The 22,897-nt window shown below is 45.8% G+C and overlaps 1 protein-coding gene across 1 annotated transcript in view; it reads left to right on the top strand.

Moving 5' to 3' along the window:
- ACOX3 (acyl-CoA oxidase 3, pristanoyl) overlaps window positions 1-19,835 on the top strand; it is a 97,209-nt gene extending 77,374 nt beyond the window's left edge. Inside the window, exon 18 of the mRNA XM_084859867.1 lies at window positions 19,711-19,835. Coding sequence (XP_084715993.1) covers window positions 19,711-19,761 — 51 coding nt within the window. The 3' untranslated portion in view covers window positions 19,762-19,835. The remainder of the gene's footprint in view (window positions 1-19,710) is intronic.
- The last annotated feature ends 3,062 nt before the right edge of the window (window positions 19,836-22,897 follow it).

The raw sequence follows: 22,897 nt of genomic DNA, 5'->3' as shown, positions 1-22,897 counted from the left end.
AGATACATTGGACACGAGTCAAGAGAGGGGGAAAGTAGACTATAAACAGAAATCCTGAAAATCCTTTAAAAATCATTCTGAAAAAGCAGTAAGAAGACTCAGGCTAGACCTTACTGTGGACACACCGGGAAACTGTCCCCCTGCGTACGGTCAGACCTGCAACTGGAGAATTGAAGAAGGGGACTAGACCCTACTGCAGCTTGCCAGGTGAATAGCTGCCCAGCGTACGGTCAGATCCCAAAGAAGATCAAACATGCGTGTTGTAGTGTTAGTAGTGCTGCATTGTGTTTCCTTAATAAGGTGCAAAAAGGGGGGTCTGCCCCTGGAAAAAAGAAGTTTGTCCCAGTGATTTGCTGATAATTACTGGCTTCACCTGGCTAACATCACGAAAATAAAACATTTTTGTTTGCCAAAAGGTATACCTGCAAACAGGCTTATTAGCTCTTGCCTAATACCTGTCTGTAAACATCCTGGGAACATTCAAAAAGATACCATGTTAAGAGTTTATGGTGTAAGTTTAACTTATTCCCAAAATGCTAATTAGAGCGTAGTTGCAAAGATCCTACCCCCTACAGAGTTCACTCTATGCACCCCCATCGTTGCTGAAACAAATGCTACGTGTGCACGAATGCTTAATTGTCAAAAATTTTCCAAAAAATACAAAGCTATCCCTGGCCCCCTTACACTATAATAAAATTCAAAACATATCTTTTAATAATGCCCACATACTTTTGCCTCATGGATGGTTTTAGACATGTAGTTCCCGCACTTGGTCATTCATTCCTGCCAACTTGTCTGATAACCACCCATGTTGCCTCAGCCGCCAATTAAATTGGTGCCAATTCTTCCCCTGTAGCCCGAGAAAATCCGTCGACGGCAGCCTCGAGCACTCCAACTAACTAAAAATTGTAATAGTCATGTGCAGTTATATTTTGACTCAGAAAAATTGGCCTTAGCAATGTCACTGGTTAAGGTTCCAGGTTTAGCCTTGGCTGATGGTCTGGAAATCAACCGGTTAGCTTGCAGCTTAGCCAAAAGCATAAATGCCACCTCACAAGCATTGTCATTGTTAAATAAAGAGTTGCGTGATCTAAGAGGTGCAGTTCTAGAAAATAAAGCTGGTATAGATTACCTCTTCCTTCTTCATCATTTAAGTTGTGAGACACACCAAAATCTCTGTTGTTTTAACTTAACTGATAATGGCAGTGCTGTAGATGAACAGATCAACAAGCTGCACAATATAGTAGCTAACAAAACAATAAGACAAAACAATTAGCTAAATTAGTTAACCCCTTGGCTTCCAGATCTTAGCTAGCTTAAAAGCGTTGTTCATCCTAATTCTACCAGTGTTGTTCATAGAGATACTGTTATGTCTCTGCGTTCCTTGTCTTATGAGCTGTTTAACCAATCTGTTTTATGTCTCAGCTAATAAAACTGCTGCCCTCTACGCTCTAATAGCCCAACAAGAGGCTAAGTAATATGTATGTCACAAAAAGCTTTGTATGGTTATCAAAAATGCTATAATTGTAATAAAATTATGCATTTAAGGGGGGAATGTAGCAGCCATATCGGGGGTCAGACTAAGTAGCCTCATGCAGTCTCATGCTTCATGTTCTTGCTGAGCTCTTTCTCCTTTGAATATATTGTTGTAAGCTGACGAGACACAGGAATTCCTTATCTTGTCAAAAGTCATACAATTGTATATCTTGTTCTCTGCTGTTCTCTTCTGTTCTCTCCTTATCATGGCTACCCTATAACCCAGTTCTTGTATTATAAACAATAGTGCTAAGAGAAGAAATGTTGAGGATTGCAACCCCATGCGGGAGGGAGAGGAGGAGCCGTTTCATATATGTCACAATGTCTATAAAACCAATGTGCTAATGTAAATCGGGGCTTCTGGCTCTTTGGAAATGATTCCAGCCTTAAGCCCGCGCGTTAAATAAAGAATCTCTTTTTCCTTCACTCCGTGGTCTCTCTGACTCTGGGTTCTGCAACAGTAGAAGAAGGATACATGGAATGTTGAAGCCAGCTGAAATAAAAGAAATTGTATGGATGAGGTGATAACACTGTGCAAGGCCAGGCCTTCTAGGCTGCAACTCAGGATGGCAGAGAACCAAGCCAGCGGAAGGCCTACTTTTACAGAGGAAAAATTGGCCTAAACAGAACTAGAAATTCTTCCTAGGTACAATCAATGTATGATAAGTTGCTGACAAATCTATAGAAGGAAAATCAAAACAGTTCTAAATACAAGAAAGGGGTGGTGGTTGCTGTGAACTGTAGGAATTCCACCTCTCTGTGCAGGTTCCCTGTCCATTTGACTACAGCTTTGGAGTGTTTGCACCTTGTTTTGGGCCAGCAAGGCAAACTGAAGGTTCTGCTGGTGTATCACCCCCCCAACTGCTCAACACCCCACTGCTACCTGAGCTGACTAGGGTGGTCTCAGGTATGTTGTTGTGGTCCCCCAGACTGTTGGTTCTGAGAGATGTCAGCATTCATGCCGAGGGCACTTTGTCCAGGGCAGCTCAGGACTTCATGGTCTCCATGACAGCCACGGAATTGTCCCAAAATGTTATCAGCCCAACACATTAGTGGAGCGTACTCTAGACTTGTGTTTTTTCAGCTGGACATGGAGACAGTGATCTGAAAGTGGGGGACTTCGAATCAGTCCCTTTGACATGGTCAGAATATCACCTGCTGAGGTTTAGACTTACAGTGGCTTTTCCCCTCTGCAAGGGTGGGTGACCTATTAAGATGGTCCACCCTGGAGGCGAATGGATCCAAATGTTTTCCAGAGGGCTCTGGGGTGGGGGTGGGGGTCAGGGTCAGGCTTATATGGCTGGCTCTCCTGTCGAAACCCTGGTCAATCTGCGGAATGCAGAAATGACCCGGGCAGTTGACACAATTGGTCCTGAGTGCCCTCTCCGAAATAAAGCTCGTATGGCTCTGTGGTATACTCCAGAGCTGAGAGCAATGAAGCAAAATAGGAGATGGCTTGAGTGCAGATGGAGAAAAACTCCTGGTGGGTGCAATTGAACACTGGTGTGTCTGTGGTCAGGTATATTTAGGGACAGTGAGGACAGCAAAGAAACCATATCTCTCTACTTCTATTGAATACTCTGTGTGCTTCCCAGCAGAGCTTTTCAGGGTCGTCTGGGCTGATTACGTGCATGTCCTTATGGACACTGTGGATTCATCTGAGGCCCCCTGTAACACACTTGCTAGGCACTTCCAAGATAAATCTCTTGTATCTGCCAGTGTTACACTTCAATTCCAGTGTTACAGCAGGGGGAATCAGGTGAGGTACCCAGAGCACAGCCCTGTCCAGTTTTCTTGGATGAGTTTCAGTTGGTACAGCTTGAGGATGTTGACAAGATGCTCAGACAGGTCGTACAACCACTTCTGTATTGGATCCTTGCCCCTCTTGGCTTCTAAAAACTGGCAAGGAGGGAACAGCCAAGCTGGCTGGGCCAGGGAAGTGATCAGTGCCTCCTTGCGAGAGGGAGTGGTCCTAGGCCGCCGGAAAGGGGCGGTGGTAAGACCACTCTTGAAGAAACCCTCCCTGGTCCCAGAAAATCTTAATAACTTTAGGCTGGTGACAAATGTCCCTTTCCTGGGCAAGGTCCTTGAGCAACCAGCTCCAGACTCTCCTGGGTGAGACCGATTGTCTGAATCCATTTCAGATGGAGTTCAGGCTGGATTTTGGCACAGAAACAGCCTTGGTCACCTTGTATGATGACCTGTGTTGGGAGAGAGACAGGGGGAGTGTGACCTTGATTCTCTCAACAGCTTTTGATATCAACCATGGTATCCTTCTGGGATGATGGTCTGAGTTGGGAGTGGGAGGTACTGCATTGCAGTGGTTTTGGATGGTTGGCTCCAGAAGGTGGTGCTTGGGGAATAATGCTCAGCCTCTTGGATTCTCCAATGTGGGGTTCCACAGCAGTCATTTTTGTCCCCTGTGCTATTTAACATCTACATGAAGCAGTCAAGTGCAGTAATCTGGAATTTTGGAGTGTGTTGTCATCAGTATACTAATAACACACAGGTCTATTTCTCCTTTTCCTCTTCATCAGGTGAGTCTGTGGATGTGCTAGATCATTGCCTGAATGAGGGCTAAAACTGAAACTCAATCCAGTTAAGACTGAAATGCTGTTAGTAGGTGGTTCTTCTGACTGGATAGAGGGTGCTCATTCTGTTCTGGATGGTGTTGCATCCCCCCACCCCCCCAAAGGAGATGTTTTATAGCTATGAGGTCCTCCTGGAGCCATCTTTGTCACTTGAGGCTTAGGTGGCCTCAGTGGCATAGAGTGCCTTCTACCAGCTTCAGTTGGTGGCCCAGCTATGCCCCTATCTGGACAGGTATTACCTGGCTTCAGTTGTCTATGCCTTCCAAGTTAGATTACTACAATGCACTCTACGTGGGGCTATCTTTGAAGACAGTTCAGAAGCTGCAGCTTGTGCAAAATCCAGCAGGCAACTTGATAACAGAGACAAGAAGGTCTGAACATATAACACTGGCTGACTGTATGTTTCTGAGCCCAATTCAAGGTGCTGGTTTTGACCTAAAAAGCTTTACATGCCTCAGGACCACAATACCTAATGGTGCGCCTCTCCTAGCATGAACCTACTGGTATACTACGCTCATCATCTAAGGGCCTCCTCCAAATGCCTCCTCTCCAAGGGAGGCTTGGAAGGTAGCAAGGCCTTCTTGGTGGTGGCCCCCCAATTGTGGAACAATCCCCCAGAGAGGCCCACCTGGCACCAACATTGTTATCTTTTCTGCACCAAGTTAAGACCTTCCTCTACTCTCAGGCATTTGGCAGCACATGATAAGGTTTTTAATTGGGTCTTGGGATTTCTTATTGTTGATTGTTAAAATTGTTTATATAGGGTGTGTGTCTGTGTGTGCAGTCTATCTGTTTGTATGTAAGCGGTTTTTATATTATGTACAATATTGTGTTTTTTAAGGCAATTTCCATTTTTATTTTTACAGTGCTGACAACAGTATATAAAAGTATGCAAACAAATAATAAGATCAAGTGTTATCAACTATTTAAACAATAGAGAGTATAATCAAATTTATCAACAAAACCAACAAATATCTCGTTACACCAGTACATTACAAATAAGGACCACTTTTCTATAAATCTATTATTTTGTTGTCTTCCCTCTCTAACCCTTACTATGTTAGTTAACTTAACCATATATATTATTTCCCATACTTTGATAATCCAGTCATCAATTGTGGGAGCTTTCAGTTTTTTCCAGTTTGCTGATATCAGCAATCTGGTGGCTGTTAATAAATGCACTGTCATCTCTATGTCATCAGATAAAACAACTTCCTTAACATAACCAAAGAGAATAACTATTGGATCCAGAGGTAGTGTATACCCTGATATAATCTCAATTTCATCTATTATCTTTAACCAATAGTCCTCAAACCCAAAAAGCATGGGCCATGTCTGTGTTAGGCATTTTACATCTCCAGCACCTATTATCAACCTTACAATAAATGCAGTTAAACCTTACAAGCGTTAAATACCGGCAGAAAACATATTTTAAAGAATTTTCTTTCAAGTTTGTGCTAATAGTCTGCTGTGATATTATTCCAGGTCCAGGTGCTTACTGGAATCAGACAAGTTAGTTCTCTTTCCCAGCTTTTCCGATAATTATTAATTATAAGATCTGAATCTAAGAGAACTTTATAGAGCTTACCTAATAAGTTTTCCTGATTTTGTATCATACAATATTGTATTTTTAAGGTTTTAATCTTTGTAAAACTGCCCAGAGAGCTTTGGCTATTGGGCAGTATAGAAATGTAAGAAATTAAATGAAGAGTCTAGGAGGCATTATAACAATGGCAATGTCTAATTGGGGTGGAACAATGTGAAGAGGATGTGTTTTAGGCTGAGCTCGTGCTTCAAGGGGTGCCTCAGCTCAAATGTGTATGGTGCTAAGGTGTGGCCTACCCCAGCTACACCTTAGCACCATCAACTGCCACCCAAATCCCCGCTTAGAGGAATCTGGAGTCTTCCATCTGACTGGACTAAGCTGACACCAAACCATGGGGTTGCCCCTCTCTTCTCTCATTCCATGGCCTACTTCTGCCAGTTCTGCTTCCCCATTGCCAATTCTTTGGCAAATCAATGCCTGCCTATCTAACGTATCACATGTTTGGCTTAAGCCACCTACCTAGAGATTTGCATCCACCCAGCATGCCACTTTGCTTGGGGATGGGGGTGCAGCCTTAAATATGTTCTCCTCAGGCCTCTCCCCACGGCCAGCAATGCAGTTCCTCCCTCAAGGCCTTGTACCCTTATCCACTGAGGATGAGAGTGATGAAATGGCCCATAGCATCACTCATGTATATAAGTCTCTGGGGTGGCCATGCAGAGGTGAATTGATATAGGAAGTGACAACCATAATGTTGAAGGGGCATCTGGAGCACCTTCAATGTGAGGAAAGGGTAAATGTGTGGGCCATTCTAGTTTAAAAAGATGACAGGACGGATGAGTGGGGGTTTGATAGAGGCCTATAACATTATGAATGTTGTGGAGAGACAGAGGAAGATTTCCCTGTCATAACACTAACGTTCAGAGGGATGCAGAGAAATGGCAGTAGGTTCGGGGCAAACAAGGAATTTCTTCTTCATACAGTGCATAATGACACAGAATTCATTGTCAAAAGATGTGGTGGCCTCTAGACTAGATGTTTAAAAATATTTTTTTTTCCAGGAGGTATTGCTCTTGGGTTGTAATAACTGTTGTTAAAATAAAAAAACAGCTGCCAAATGTAAAATATCTGATCCAGAATTTGTCTTACGAATGCTGACACAATTACTGGCTATACATTTTGGAGTCATGTCTGGCAATATGATAATCTGTTAACCAGATAATAAAGTTTGTAGAGATCCACTAAGGATTATTACAGTATTATCTCAACAGTTAAGAATGTAAAACACTGTTAAAAATAGTATGGAATAAAACTTAGAGAATTTGGATGAAATAATTCCATTGGATGTTCAGACATTGTTACAGAATGTCCTCTCTGGACAAGTGCATGAGCATGTGTATCTCTCTACACCCATCTAAGGGACCTTTGAACTTTGGTCATAACATGTCTGTTTTTAAATGATCTTTTTATTTGCAACACAACAATAATAATGAAGCAAAAGGGAAATTCCTGTCATAAGACATATCAATACACAGTCATCATTAGCATCTCCTTTGATATAGCTAAAAAATCGCACACAGAGGGGGGCAGGGGAAGAAAGGATTTAACACTTCCATTTCAAATATATACATTAATATAAGCAGTCCATAGATCTAAATAAGTATCCATACGACATTGATGGTAGTAATTTTACATTTTAATAATGACAGATGATGTACATTTGTTTTTTAGTATTGTACACCTCCTAGAGTGGCCGGGCAGCCAGCCAGATGGGCAGCTAATAAATCAAATAGATAGATAGATAGATAGATAGATAGATAGATAGATAGATGATATGCTCAAATGTAGCAAGAGTTCTGACCTCTTCAGACCATTGAGTGATAGGTGGTGGGTGTTTTGAAGCTTCAAGTACAAGTCTCTGTAACTGTAAAGGCTCTCAGTACCCACTTTTGCTTTAACGCATCTCGGCAGAGATGACCCAGTGGAACATACAGAAACATACAGTGTGTGTGCACGCACACACAGGTTTCTTTGAAAAGAGGAGCATTTTATTGAACACTCAAGAATCAAAACATATACAGTGATCATTCTTGGGAACTAGCTAGTTGGCAACAGGCACTACAGGAACTCTAAAATAGATTCAGTCAGTCCATACATTACAAACAATCATAGAATCGTAGGGTTGGAAGGGGCCTACAAGACCATTGAGTCCAACCCCCTGCTCAGTGCAGGAATCCAGGGCAGAGCATCCCTGACAAATGGCTGTCCAGCCTTGTCTTGAATGCCTCCAGTGTGGGAGAGCCCACCACCTCCCTTGGTTCCATTGTATTGCTGTAATGGTCAGGAAGTTTTTCCTGATGTTCAGCCGGAATCTGGCTTCCTGTAACATGAGCCTATTCTTCCGTGTCCTGCACTCTGGGATGATCGAGAAGAGATCCTGGCCTTCCTCTCTGTGACAACCTTTCACGTACTTGGACAGCGCTATCCTATCTCCCCTCAGTCTTTTCTTCTCAAGGCTAAACATGCCCAGTTCTTTCAGTCTCTCTTCATAGGGCTTTGTTTCCAGTCCCCCGATCATCTTTGTTGCCCTCCTCTGAACCCTCTCCAGCTTGTCTGCATCCTTCTTAAAGTGTGGTGCCCAGAACTGGACACAGTACTCCAGATGAGGCCTAACCAGTGCTGAGTAGAGAGGGGAACTAGTACTTCCTGGGATTTGGAAGCTATGCTTGTATTAATGCAGCCCAAAATAGCATTTGCCTTTTTTGCAGCCACATCACATTGTTGCTTCATATTCAGCTTGTGATTGACAACAATTCCAAGATCCTTCTCGCTTGTAGTACCGTTGAGCCAAGTATCACCCATCTTGCAACTGTGCATTTGGTTTCTTTTTCCTAGGTGGAGAACTTGGCATTTATCCCTCTTCAATTTCATTCTGTCGTTTTCTGCCCAGCGCTCCAGCCTATCAAGATCTCTTTGAATTTTGTTTCTGTTTTCCAGGGTGTTAGCTATCCCACCCAATTTTGTGTCATCTGCAAATTTGATCAGCATTCCCTGCACCTCCTCCTCCAAGTCATTAATAAAAATGTTGAAGAGCGCTGGGCCCAGGACTGAGCCCTGTGGTACCCCGCTCGTTACCTCTCCCCAGTTTGAGAAGATCCCATTGAGAAGCACTCTTTGAGTCCAATTCTGTAGCCAACTGTGGATCCACCTGATTGTTGTTTCATCTAGCCCACTTTGAGCTAGTTTGCTCATCAGGATATCATGGGGTACTTTGTCGAGATATATTATGTCCACAGCAAGGTCCACAAGGGAGGTTACTTGATCCAAAAATGAGATCAGATTCGTCTGTCAGGATTTGTTTTTGACAAATCCATGTTGGCTTTGAGTAATCACTGCATTGTTTTCAAGGTGCTTCCAGATGGATTGCTTTATCATCTGCTCCAGAATTTTCCCAGGGATTGATGTCAGACTGACTGGTCTGTAGTTCCCAGGTTCCTCGTTTTTGCCCTTTTTGAAGATAGGGACAACATTAGCCCTCCTCCAATCATCTGGCACTTCACCTGTCCTCCATGATTTCTTAAAGATAATAGTGGTTCTGAGAGTTCTTCTGCCAGTTCCTTTATTACTCTGGGGTGCAGTTCATCTGGCCCTGGAGTTTTGAACTCATTCAAAGTAACTAGGTGTTCCTTGACCATATGCCTGTCGATCTCAAGCTGCAATCCTGCCCCTTCAGCTTGTACTTTGCCTTTGCCAGGAGGCTCATAGACCCTCTTTTGGGAGAAGACTGAGCTGAAGGAGGAATTGAGCACTTCTGACTTTTCTTTGTCATCTGTTATCATTTTGCCATCCCTATTTAATAGCTGAACAACCATTTTTTTCCTCTGTCTTTTACTATGCACGTATCTGAAGAAAGCCTTTTTGTTGCTTTTAGCATCCCTCGCTAACCTCGGTTCGTTCTCAGCTTTAGCCTTTCTGACACCATCCCTGCAGTTCTGTGCTATCTGCCTGTACTCTTCCTTCGTAGCTTGGCCTTCCTTCCGCTCCCTATATGTGTCCTTTTCTATTTTCAGGTCATTTCTAAGCTTTCTGTGAAGCCACGTTGGCTTCTTCTGTTGTCTTCCGCCTTTTTTTTTCTTTTTTCCGCCTTTTTATTGTTTGTAATTGTGCGTTCAGAATTTCCTTTTTTTTAAACTCCCACCCATCTTGGACTCCTTGTCTCATTAGAGTCGCTTGCCATGGGATCTTACTGATCATTGTTCTGAGTTTATTAAAATCGGCTTTCCTAAAATCCAGTGTACACGCGTTTGGCTACACTTGGCTTTTGCTTCCTTTAGAACTTAGAATCATAGAATCATAGAGTAGTAGGGTTGGAAGGGGCCTACAAGGCCATCGTGTCCAACCCCCTGCTCAATGCAGGAATCCAAGTCAGAGCATCCCTGACAAATGGCTGTCCAGCCTCATCTTGAAGGCCTCCAATGTGGGAGAGTCCACCACCTCCCCAGGTAATTGGTTCCATTGTCGTATTGCTCTTACAGTCAGGAAGTTTTTCCTGATGTTCAGCTGGAATCTGGCTTCCTGTCACTTGAGCCCATTCTTCCGTGTCCTGCACTCTGGGATGATCAAGAAGAGATCCTGGCCTTCTTCTCTGTGACAACCTTTCAAGTACTTGAAGAGTACTATCATATCTCCCCTCAGTCTTCTCTTCTCAAGGCTAAACATGCCCAGTTCTTTCAGTCTCTCTTCTCAGGGCTTTGTTTCCAGTCCCTGATCATCTTTGTTGCCCTCCTCTGAACCCTCTCCAGTTGGTCTGCATCCTTCTTCAAGTGTGGTGCCCAGAACTGGACACAGTACTCCAGATGAGGCCTAACCAGTGCTGAGTAGAGGGGAACTAGTACTTCCCGGGATTTGGAAGCTATGCTTGTATTAATGCAGCCCAAAAGAGCATTTGCCTTTTTTGCAGCCACATCACACTGTTGGCTCATCTTCAGCTTGTGATCGACAACAATTCCAAGATCCTTCTTGCTTGTAGTGTGGTTGAGCCAGGTATCCCCCATCTTGTAACTGTGCATTTGGTTTCTTTTTCCTAGGTGCAGAACTTGGCATTTATCCCTATTAAATGTCATTCTGTTGTTTTCTGCCCAGCGCTCCAGTCTATCCAGATCACTTTGAATTTTGTTTCTATCTTCCAAAGTATTAGCTATCCCTCCCAATTTTGTGTCATCTGCAAATTTGATCAGCATTCCCTGCACCTCCCTCTCCAAGTCATTCATAAAAATGTTGAAGAGCACTGGGCCCAGGACTGAGCCCTGCGGTACCCCACTAGTTACCTCTCCCCAGTTTGAGAAAGTCCCATTGATAAGCACTCTCTGAGTCCGATTCTGTAGCCAACTGTGGATCCACCAGATCGTTGTTTCATCTAGCCCACTTTGAGCTAGTTTGCTCGTCAGGAGATCATGGGGCACTTTGTTGAAAGCTTTGCTGAAGTCGAGGTATATGATGTCTACAGCGTTCCCATGGTCTACAAGGGAGGTGACTTGATCAAAAAATGAGATCAGATTTGTCTGGCAGGACTTGTTTTTGACAAATCCATGTTGGCTTCGAGTAATCACGGCATTGTTGTCAAGGTGCTTCCAGATGGATTGCTTTATCATCTGCTCCAGAATTTTCCCAGAGATTGATGTCAGACTGAGTGGTCTGTAGTTCCCAGGTTCCTCCTTTTTACCCTTTTTGAAGATAGGGACAACGTTAGCCCTCCTCCAGTCATCTGGCACTTCCCCCATCCTCCATGATTTCTCAAAGAGAATAGACAGCGGTTCTGAGAGTTCTTCTGCCAGTTCCTTTATGCAGTTCATCTGGCCCTGGAGATTTGAACTCTTTCAAAGTCATTAGGTGTTCCTTGACCATATGCCTATCGATCTCAAGCCGCAATCCTGCCCATTCAGCCTGTACTTTGCCTTTGCCAGGGGGGTCATAGACCCTCTTTTGGGAGAAGACTGAGCCAAAGTAGGAATTGAGCATCTCTGCCTTTTCTTTGTCATCTGTTATCATTTTGCCATCCTTATTTAATAGCTGAACCACCATTTCTTTCCTCTGACTTTTACTATGCACGTAGCTTAAGAAAGCCTTTTTGTTGTTTTTAGCATCCCTTGCTAACCTCAGCTCATTCTGAGCTTTAGCCTTCCTGACGCCATCCCTGCAATTCTGTGCTATCTGCCTGCACTCTGCCTTTGTTACTTGGCCTTCTTTCCACTTCCTATATGTGTCCTTTTTTGTTTTCAGGTCATCCCTAAGCTTACTGTGAAGCCACATTGGCTTCTTCTGTTGTCTTCCACCTTTTCTTCTTGTTGGAATTCTTTGTGATTGTGCCTTGAGAATTTGCTTTTTTAAAAGCTCCCACCCATCTTGGACTTCTTTTCTTGTTAGCGTCGCTTGCCATGGGACCTTACTGATCATTGTTCTGAGTTTATTAAAATCAGCTTTCCTAAAATCCAGGGTACGCGTTTGACTACACTCAGCTTTTGCTTCCCTTAGAACCAAGAACTCAAGTATAACATGTCACTTTCCCCCAGAGTTCCCATAACTGCTACTTTATCCACTAAGTCATCTCTGTTGGTTAGGATCAAGTCAAGGATAGCCGATCCCCTAGTTCCTTCCTCTACTTTCTGTAGGAGGAAGTTATCCGACACACAAGTCAGGAATCTCTTGGAGGGGCCATGTTTTGCAGAATTTGTCTCCCAACAGATATTGGGGAAATTGAAGTCCCCCATTACTACTACATCGTGCTTCCTTGAAACATTGGCTATTTGCTGTTAAAAAGTTTCATCCTCATCTTCTCCTTGATTGGGTGGCCAATAGTAGAGTCCGACCACCAGGTTCCTTTTATTCTTTGCTCTATTTATTTTAACCCAGATGCTCTCGATGGGGCTACCAAGCTCATCCTCCTGTATTTCTGTGCAGAGATATGTATTTTTCACATATATTGCGACTCCACCTCCCTTTCTGTTCCCCCTATTTATTTATTTATTTATTTATTTATTTATTTATTGCATTTATACCCCGCCTTTCTCCCTCTCGCAAGGAACTCAAGGCGGCTTACATTATCCTCCTCCTCACCGTTGTATCCTCACAACAACAACCCTGTGAGGTAGGTTGGGCTGAGAATCTGTGACTGGCCCAAAGTCACCCAGTGAGCTTCTATGGCCAAGTGGGGACTAGAACCCGGATCTCCCGGCTCCCAGTCCGTCACTCTCACCACTACACTACACTGGCTCTCTTCTTCTTTTTGAACAAGTTATATCCCTCAATTGCTGTATTCCAGTCATAGGAGTCATCCCATCAAGTTTCAGTTACACCTATCAAGTCATAATTTCCCTCCTGTATTAAGAGTTCAATTTTGTTCTGTTTGTTTCCCATACTCTGAGCATTAGTGTATAGACATCGAAGACCATGTGCTTTATAGTCTGGCTTTCTTCCTACATGTTTCTGAAGACTAATTGGGGGCTATTAGAGCTGTTCTCTAATTGGGGGCTCTAGAGCTGTCCATTGTGGTGCATGAGCCTTAGTCCATGGTTACCCCCAACGTTACGTCTCCCTCCCCCACATGATTCAGTTTAAAGCCCTCCTGATGAAGTTCTTCATGCTGTGGCCAAACACAGGTGCAACCCATCCCTTACCAATGGTCCTTCTTCCAGAAAGTATAGCCCATGGTCCCAGAATCCAAATCTCTTGCATCTACACCCCCTTTGTAGCCAGGTATTCACCCGGAGTATTTTTCTTTCCCTTTCTATCCCTCTTCTACCTGCTGGCAGGATGGATGAGAAAATTATCTGGGTCCCAAAGTTCTTGAATTTCCTTCCCAAAGCTTCAAAGGCTGACGTGATTTCTTCATAGATCCGCTTGGCAGTATCATTTGTTCCCACATGGATGAGAAGAAAGGGATACCTGTCTGGGCTTTATTAGTGCAGACAACCCTTCAGTCACATCTCTAATCCGTCCTCCCAGGGGAGACAGCATACCATATCTTCGCAACATACTTGGGTTTTGATCCCACGCATCGAGGAGTCTCCTCCTCCTCCTCCTCTTCTCTTCTTGTTGTTGTAGGCCTTGGTGTCATTGCCTCTGCTTGACTGACCTTCAGCCTCTTGCTCGCTCTCATGCACGTTCCCCTGTAATTCTTCCTCTGCAGGCTGTCCTCCAGTCTCATCCTCAAGTACCCGGAAACGGTTCCATAGCTCCACTGCTTCCACTGGTGCAGAGTGGCTTCTAGTTCTTCTGCTCCTGTCACCCTTTTCCAAGGAGTATCCTCTACTTCATTTTTCCTCACCTCAGCATTTTCCTGCCTCAGCTTGCTGTTGCTCTTCTAGCTTCTGAGCTTCTGTTCTTCACTTTGCTGCTGCAATTCCACCGTTCCGTCCAAGAATTCTTCGTGTTCTCTTATTCCCTGGACATTTGACACTCGCCACTCCAGTCCACTTACTTTTTCTTCCAGCAGCGTGATCAACTTGCACTTGTTGCACATGGAAGCCATGTTGTTCTCAGGCAAGAAAACAAACATTGCACAGACTTTGCAGGTCACCACCACTGGAGAGTCTTTTCCTTCCATAGTCTCTATTCCCTTTATATTTCTAGCTTTCTGATTGCACTGGGGTAGCCTATGCTTTGTCCTCTATTCACTGGAGGTTAACAACAGGGTCCCACTGGTATGGACGTGTGTGCTACAAGAAAAAGATTTTTGTTTAAAAAAAATGTTAGGGACCTCCCCCTTGACTTCCGCTGCCAAACTCCCCTGGCAAACTCCAGTTTGCTCTCCCTGTGCACTTGCTCTGGTCGTAGCTCTCTGGGATCTTGCTTCCTTGTATAGCCCGTAGATCAGCTGGAGCAGCTTCCTCTGTAGCAAAATGAATAATGTAGACATCCGTGCACCAGGTTCAAGTGGTGGGGAGTTCTGCTTAAAAGTCTGCTTTGCAGCTAAACTGGGGGCTGTGCTGCACAGACAGCTAGGCCGCAGACATGCAAGTTGGGTTGGGCTCAGGCTCTGAGGATATTGCACTGTTGGGGCTAAGCAAATTGGGGTACTAATGGTGCTGGGAGAGAAAGAGAAAAGTTTGGATTCACGGAAGCTTGACTTTAGCAACAGGTGATGCACCAGGGCTGGTCCTTACACACAGTCAGATGGACAAAAGGGGAGGGCAAGACTAGGGTTGCCTATACCTAACATACACACTCACTCCCATTTCCAGCGCCTTGTCCACTTCTTCCTGGTCCCTTCCACCATCTTCCTTGTGAACCATTTCTATTTTATCAAGCCGCCATAGAGACTTGCCAATAAAATAGGAAATGCTTGGACGAAGAGGAGTGACAGGAGGAGCCAAAAGGAAGCCTGGCCAGGATCCTTCCCAGTGGGTGACCAGGGCAACTCTGCAGCCGGGCGTCTGGCCAAAAACCGGTCCAAAAATAGACTGAGTTGCTAAACACATGCCAGCGCATGATAGGAAAGCGTGTACAGAGGTGGAAGTTACTATTTGTAGATGGTGGGCCTACAAAGGACAGGACTTGAAAGATACTATTCCTAGGAGCTCGTTAGATCCATCCTGCAGACAAAATCGAGGTGCAGAGGGAAGCTCCTGAGGTTTCAGTGAACGGAAGGAATCCTTGAAAAAGGCTGTAGGAGGTCACTGGTTCAACCAGAGCAGGGACCTGGGTGGACAGAGTGTGTGCTCTGGGGAAGAGGGGTGTGGCTAGGCTCAGATAGAACCCTGGGTTCTGTGGCGTAGAGTAATGTTAGCAGAATGAGAGTCAGCGAACACAACCAGGACTAACTGGGCTTCTCCTGCAACCAAAGTGATTCGAGCAGCAGCATGGTACCTTGCCTTGGGTGGCCAGGAACCAAATGAGTGATTTCAGCAAAGTGGGGCCTGCTGGAGGCACCAAAACACTGAGGGCTTGAAGCCCGGAGTTTTTACAGGGTTTGAACAAAGACTACAAAGGGACAAAAAGGCTCTGGGTCTGATAGTGAGAATAAAACAAAGAAGACAACTTGGGCAGAGTCGATAAAGGGTTTGGACCATCAAAAGACTGAGATGACATTGCAAAAGCCATCAATGGTCCAGAAAGGGCTGACTTGGGATGGGCGAACTCTAAGCAGGACCGTTGCTGCAGTGCTTAAGATTGGGAAATCCCCTGCCAATGATTGTGTCACATCTGGAGGGAGAATCACTCTATGCCTGGGGTGTGCATATCCGCTTTCTGATTGCTCTACCTGAGCTAACTGAGGGGTACTTAATCAAGTGCTGCTTGACTGAGTGGTGCTGCTAAATCTGGACCTGGGTAGGTGACTTAATATTGCTGCCCTCATGACAAGAGCACTTGCTCAGTTGCCCTGCAGTGTCTCCAAGCCTTGACTTGCTCCATTCCAGGGTGAGTTTCCTAAAGTGAACACACCATAGTCTGCCAAATACTGTCTGTGCATGCTCTGTGCCAAGCAGCTTGCCAACAATATCTTAGGCAACTGTCTGTGATAAATATTGTGGAGAAAAATATGGTAACTCAACGGACTTCACTGTAGATTCAGAAACTGTCCTGCATAATCTATTGTATGGTGTAATGAATGCCTTCTGCTTGAGATTTGGACAGTAAGTAAGCTTACCTTAAGAGGAAAAGAGTTCTCAGAAACCTCAGTTCTGTGACTACTTGTTGTCCTGATATTTTCTATGGTGACATCTATATGGGATGATACAGGGTACAGAACTTACGTGTCTATACTTGGAAATATTCTGACTAGCTGGATCTGTTCTTTATTATTACTGCCAATTCATTGCATGCAACAGCTGCCCCATCTGGACCCGCTCAGGAAAAGAAAATGCTGGTCTTCTCATATTACAGTAGACATGTATTTTCCTACATGGCGATGTGGGGATCACAATGTGTAAATTACCCCTGTTGGCAATAGAAGCATCTAATTTGTAACAGGGGCCATATTTGAACTGAGCAAGTGCTGAAAGGCCAACAAGAGGGGCTCCACCCACTGACTCACTCCCACACAAGCCAAGATAAAGGGCTTTTAAATCCTTTCTTCCGTAGTGGGAACAAGGCTTTGGCAGACTTCTCTACTGGTGCATCTCTGTTGTTTAGTCCCGTTTTGCATGGGCCTTGGCACCAAAGGAATCTTTTCTCTTGACGGCTAATAGCAGTGAAGTGGGATGGTTTCCATCACGATTGCAGTTGGGAAGGGCTCAATCTCCCCTTCCTGCATGCGCTGGTTCCAAGGAAAGCCAGAGCCCCCACCAACCCACCTCCGCTCTTGGCTTTTCATTGTTGTTAAAACCTGACATGCTTCCAAGTGACACCTTTGAACTGGTCCTTAGGACTAAGAATTGAAAATGAACAATGCTTAAAGCTCACAGAAAAGAGAGATCGAGAATCTTTGCACAGTGATGTATTTGCAAATGCAAACCACAAGTGACATCCACTGAACTTCATATAGCTTAGATGTATGGAAATGTGTTAGATGTTTATGGTCAAATTACATGGTATGTTAAGCACACTTTCAAAAGAAGAGGAAAAATGTGCTTAGCACTGCCTACTTCCATTTTTAAAAACAATTAACCAGGTGGGGCCCCAATCCAGATCAAACCCACTGTGCACAGGGAGGGGGTTTAAAGCTTTCCTCCCTACCCCTTTTTCCCACTGAAAATTCCACCCCCTAGTTGCTATTTGCCCCCAAAGGTGCTTTTTGCAGTAAATGGCACCTTTGGGCAAGATAACAGCTTGAGATATATTTTTGATGGTAAAATGGGCCAGAAAGGAAAACATTAACCGCCCTTGCCCCCCATACATGACCTGATTTGGGTCAGGGCTCTGCATAGCTGCTCTTTCTCAAAGAATAAAGTGGCCATTCCTAAGCATGCTTTAAAAAAAAAAAAAAGGCATTCTTAATGTAACATGTAGTTTGAACTTGACACCCAGTTTCATAACATACACATACATATGTCTCTATGACAATCTGCGTTTTATTCAAGATAGAGATTAGACACATCTGGAAGTCATATTGTCTGCCCTGTAAAGACAATACTAACAAACCTGGTGCTTTAAAGAGTCGCACACTAAATATCTGCTGATTTTCCCAGCTGCCACTAATTGGTTAAAAGAGCAGGTCCGTTTTTGATTAAGAGTACTGTTCTCTTAGAGATATGTGACGCAGAAGAGCGGTGATCAAGATCTCTCTTGGGTGTTTTTGTTTTTTTGAACCTTCAGTGCAGCTGTGTAGGGTTGCTAAGTTGCTTGGGAAAGTGGCATTGGTGGGAGAGGACTGTTGGCTCTTTCCTTCTGCACCATTTCCCCTGTCCAAATCCCCCCCCACACCAAAACTACTATTAACCCTGACAGGAAGAAAAAGGCTGGTCCCCGCTGCGACACACACGCTCAGCCAGTAGCAGCTTCATGTGGCAATACAGATATAGCAGACATGACTTGGGAGGAGAGGGTTCAGTGGCCCTTCCCCTAGTACTGTGTTTCCCCAATCAGATTAGTTGCTCTGAAGTAAAAACACCACCACCACCACTATGGGGCACTAACAGTCCAAAGGCAGATGACAATGGTGGATGGAATACTATCACTGAACCTTTATTATATAGCATGACGTAAGGATTAACTGGGCCTAGCTAAATGGAAGCGGGGGCATTTCCTTCTCTCTGTTCCTAAGGAAGTGGTCTGGCTGTCCCTGCGATGAGGGTCCCTTGGATGCGATACTTTGTTGCAAAGCGTTGAGTATCATGTGACAGAGCCTGTGAGCAGGTACCATCTCTGGCAGCTGCCAAGATCAGAGGGCTGCTCATTGCCCTACTGCTGCACCTGCTAGCCAAGTACAGACCCTTCCCCCTTGGGTCCCTTAGTTACTAGGACAGGAAGCATATCTCCAGTATATGAACCTTATGTCCCATCCCCTTAATGCCAAGGAAAGGAGTCAGCTTTGCTTGGTTCCCTTCACACCCCATCAGACCCAGTAATGAAAGCCACCATCCCCTCAGCCAGCCTCTTCAAGTAATGGTCATATCCCCCAGGTGAAAGGTGGATACTTATCTTCCTGACAGGTGAGCCCCAACTCACATGATGCTATTACCGAACTGCCTAATGGTCCTTCTCACAAGCCAAATCCCTGCTGATATTTAGGGCTGTGCATGGACCCCCCAACCCACTTCAGAGGCTGATGCCAAGCTTCGGATTTGGCCCTGATCTGCTTTGGACCCGACCTGACCTGCTTCAGTCTCTGGGTCCAAAGCAAAATTTGGAAATCCGAATTATTCAGATTTTACATTTTCCCATTGACTTGCACTGTAAAACAAAAGCAGCCATAACATTTTTAATTTTTATGATAAATACATTAAATCTGGAGACCTGGCAGTGCCTATGGAGGTCACTGAACCTGCCAAATTTCAGGCAGTTAGGTCCAATGGCTTTTGTGCTAGCCATGCGTAAAGCTTCCTTTTCTCAAAAACTAAAAACAAACAAAAAAAACCTGTCAAACCCTACAGGGGATTAGCAAGCCTAATCAGAACATATTTAAGGTGACAATTAGGAGGTCACTATCCCTAATCTCTGGTGTAGGTTTTTTTGGAGTGCAAAATAACCCCTCCCCGCTTGTACTTTCCTTTTGTCTGTTCTGAATCTGCCACTATTTAGCCTCACTGGATGACCTGAGGCTTTTCTCATTAAGGGAAGAAAAAAGTCAAACCTCTCTTTGGCTGCAGTACAGATTGCCTGGGAGTAAGTCACACTGAACTCAGTGAAGCTTATTACTGCACTGCTCCACTTTCTGTACTCCATATAATTTTATAAGCCTCCCCCCTTATTTGCCATTTTTCTAAATTAAATAGGTCAAACTTTGAAGCCTTTCCTTATAGAGGGGTTGTTCCAGCCTCCTGGTCATTTTGGCAGCCCTTTTCTCCATTTGTGAAAAAGGAAGGGTAAGAGGAAGCAAACATTTTTCAAAAATGCATATAGCCTCGCCTGATCATATTCTTACTGTCATTTGTACACAAGGGAAAACAAGCAACACGCAACGTGTCTCAGAAAATCAGCAAAAGTGAGTAGATGTAACTTCTTTGTTTTTCACTATAAAGACATGAACTTTGGGGACATGGTGGTAGCCCCTTCAGAGGTAGCTGACAACCCTGCCAAGTTTCACATGTAGGTCCAGTGGCTTTTCCCACAGGTAAGCGTTTCCCAGTGTTTCTTTCAAAAAGAAAAAGAAAAGTGAAGGGCCGTCGTACAGGGAGCTCAGCCAGAGCCACCAGCAGTGCCAGCCGCAGGGGGAGAGGTGTTGGGTGGCGGAGAGTGAGCCTCTGCCTGCTGCTCCTCTGCCCACACCCCTGAGGATCGCCTCCTCCTGATCCTCCACCACGCTGAGGACCCCTGACACCTCTGGCCTGATGCCCATCGGCGGGCTCCCCTCCCACCAGGCTGCTGCTGCTGCCACCAGCCCCTGCCTGCTGCAACAGTGACCCCCAGGTAAGCATGGCGGAGAATTCCGCCACAAATCTTGGTGAGGCCGAATGCCAGCACATTCGGCCCCCCGAAATCCATGGCGGAACGAAGCCCCCCACCCTGCGAAATGGGCCCGGAATGGAGCCTACCTTGGTTGGCCATTCCGGTGCTCCTCGAATGGCAGCCACGTCTGCAGCCGCCATTTGCGTCTTTGGAATGGCCGTGATAGGCTATCACGGCTAACGCAGGGATGCCATTTGCGTCCCTGCAGAGGCTGTGATAGGCTACGTAAATATTTACATAGCCTATCACGGCTAAAGCAGGAACGCAAATGGCGTACGGAACGCCATTTGCGTCCCTGCTTTAGCCGTGATAGGCTACATACGTAGCCTATCACGGGCCGGCGTAGGGACGCAAATGGCGTCCCCTACACAGGACGCCATTTGCATCCGCAGCAGCCCAGCAGTGGCTGGAGGCCCTGCTGCGGGTTGGCCCGGCTGGTGACTCTGCGGCCTGGCCACGGAGCGGAGCCAGCCAGGCAGGATTCCGGGGGCGGAGGAACGGATCGCTTCCCCGCCCCGTCGAGGATTCCAGGGGGAGGAACGGATCGCCTTCCCCCACCTGCGAAACCCAGCAGAGCCAGGTAAGCACCTCAACCCCCGGGCACTCCTCTGACTGGGCTCCGGCTGCTGCTGCCACCGCTGAGGAACTGAACGTGCTATCTGGACTGGGGACAAGCCAGCCTGGCTACTGGTGCTGCTGGTCCCACCAGCACCTCGCCCGTGCCCCCCTCTGGTCCTGCAAAGAGCAGCACCACAGAGAAGCACCTTGGATGCTTCGTATGTGTATCATGTGTGGTGCTTTGTCCCACAGGATATATTGGACTGCGTATGTGCTGCTGTGGCCACACACTGTTTGCTTGTGCACAATGATGTGTGTGCCCTCTTGGCACCTACAGATGTCACTTGCCAAGGCTCATTTCCCCCCTCCCGACTCCTCCTCTCCCCAACCCTAATCTTAAGCAAATTGTTACATTTCCTAGACAGGCTGTCTGGCCTTCAGAATCATCCGGATCGGTCCAAAGCAATCTGAAGTGATCTGGATCGATCCGACCTGCTTCAGACCAATTGAGATCCAATCCGGATCTGGACCAATTCAATCTGAATCACCCCCTTTGCTCTGGAATTCACAACTGAAGTGGTGCATAGCCCTGCTGATATCCCTACTTGCATCCCTCTGAGTCTTTGTTTATGCCCAAGATCTTTAGGCTCCAGACCTGACTTGGGATCATCTCACCCTCCTGGGAACAATTTCTTCATTTCATGGAGATCATGGCTTATGCTGCAAACTCCAGCCCAGGTATTTTCCCAGAGTCACTCTCCGCAAGGTGAATGGCCAGCATCTGTGGCAGGGCTTCCATTGCAGCCAATTCAATAGTGCAGGGCATCCCGCTGCATGCCTCTGCCACCAAACCACCTGAGAGTGGCTAGATGGCCGATACCAAGGCAGATGCCCAGACTGGTCATATCTCTGCTGAGACAAGGATGCAGCGGCTGCAGATCCAAGCACTCCATGGTGGCGGCGGCTCTGAAACGAAGATACCTGCCAATGTATGTCCCTAAATCTGCTGCCCACTAGCTGTGCAGCCCTCCTCCTGGCCATCTCTTGAACCCTGCATTCTTCCTTTTGTAACCACTATAGGTGCCTGACTGCCTTCTCCCCACCTTTTTAATCTCAGTCTCTTTAATGCCTGCTGAGGCAGCCACAGTTGCTGCCTCCAGTCCGAAGAGTAAGGTGCACATTTCCCCAGGGCCACCCCTACCACCACCCTTCTAAAAGCCTGGGTGAGCTGAAACTGGGTCAGAGGAAGAGCATCCCTATGAAGGAACAACGAGCACCCCAGCTGAGGCCAGATGCATAAGTATTCCTATAGAGCCCTAAGCGGCCTGTGCTCCAGCTGCCTTCTGTGTTACCTCCTGTCCTCTCCTCTTGTGGTCAGTCTTAGACTTCCCTGAGTGAGTCTCTAGTGCAGCCTTCCCCAAGCTGGTGCTCTCCAGATGTTTTGGACTACAACTCCCAGGATTCCTGACTATTGGCTGCCTGGGACTCATGGAGTTCATCCAGAACATCTGGAGGGCATCATGTTGGGGAAGGCTGCTCTAGCGTGTCACATCTCTGGGGAAAGAGGCAGCAACTTGTCCTTCTTACCTGTGACCTCTGTAGCCCATCCCTCCAGAGCCCAATGGACCCTGACGCCAGCACACGGATCTGGAAAACCTGCAGCTTTGGCATGGAAGGATAAAGCACTGATCCTCTGACAAGCCAGACATCTTCAGAAAAACAGTACCTCGGAGCATCCAAGGGGAGCATTTCTGATATAGCTTCAGCTCCAATTCACATCAACAATTTAAGACTACAGTAAACTCTAGTCCCATTTTGGGGTAGCCATGCTACTTCCTGGCAGGAATGTGTACATGACCCTTGATAAGCCTCAGCCAAAGGCAACCATTCATCGCAGAGGGTGGAAATGGCAGCTCCAAACAACACCCCAGATCACCTTAGAGCAGCTCTGGATGTCATATTAGGCATGGGGGAACAGGAGGCCCAAAGGGTTCGTTCCTCCTGTCCACCTGTATCTCCATTTCATCTGAAACAGATCATCTCTATCCCTTCTCCTGCAACTGTGAGAACTTACCTGGCATCTGACAAAGGACAGAGGAAGTTGAAGCAAGATGGAGGTGCA

This window comes from Heloderma suspectum, chromosome 5, assembly GCF_057233095.1.
Source record: "Heloderma suspectum isolate Gila_16-S chromosome 5, 16-S_ref, whole genome shotgun sequence".
NCBI lineage: Eukaryota > Metazoa > Chordata > Lepidosauria > Squamata > Helodermatidae > Heloderma > Heloderma suspectum.
The sequence above is the reverse complement of the archived record's forward strand: the minus strand, read 5'-3'. Positions and strand labels throughout refer to the sequence as shown.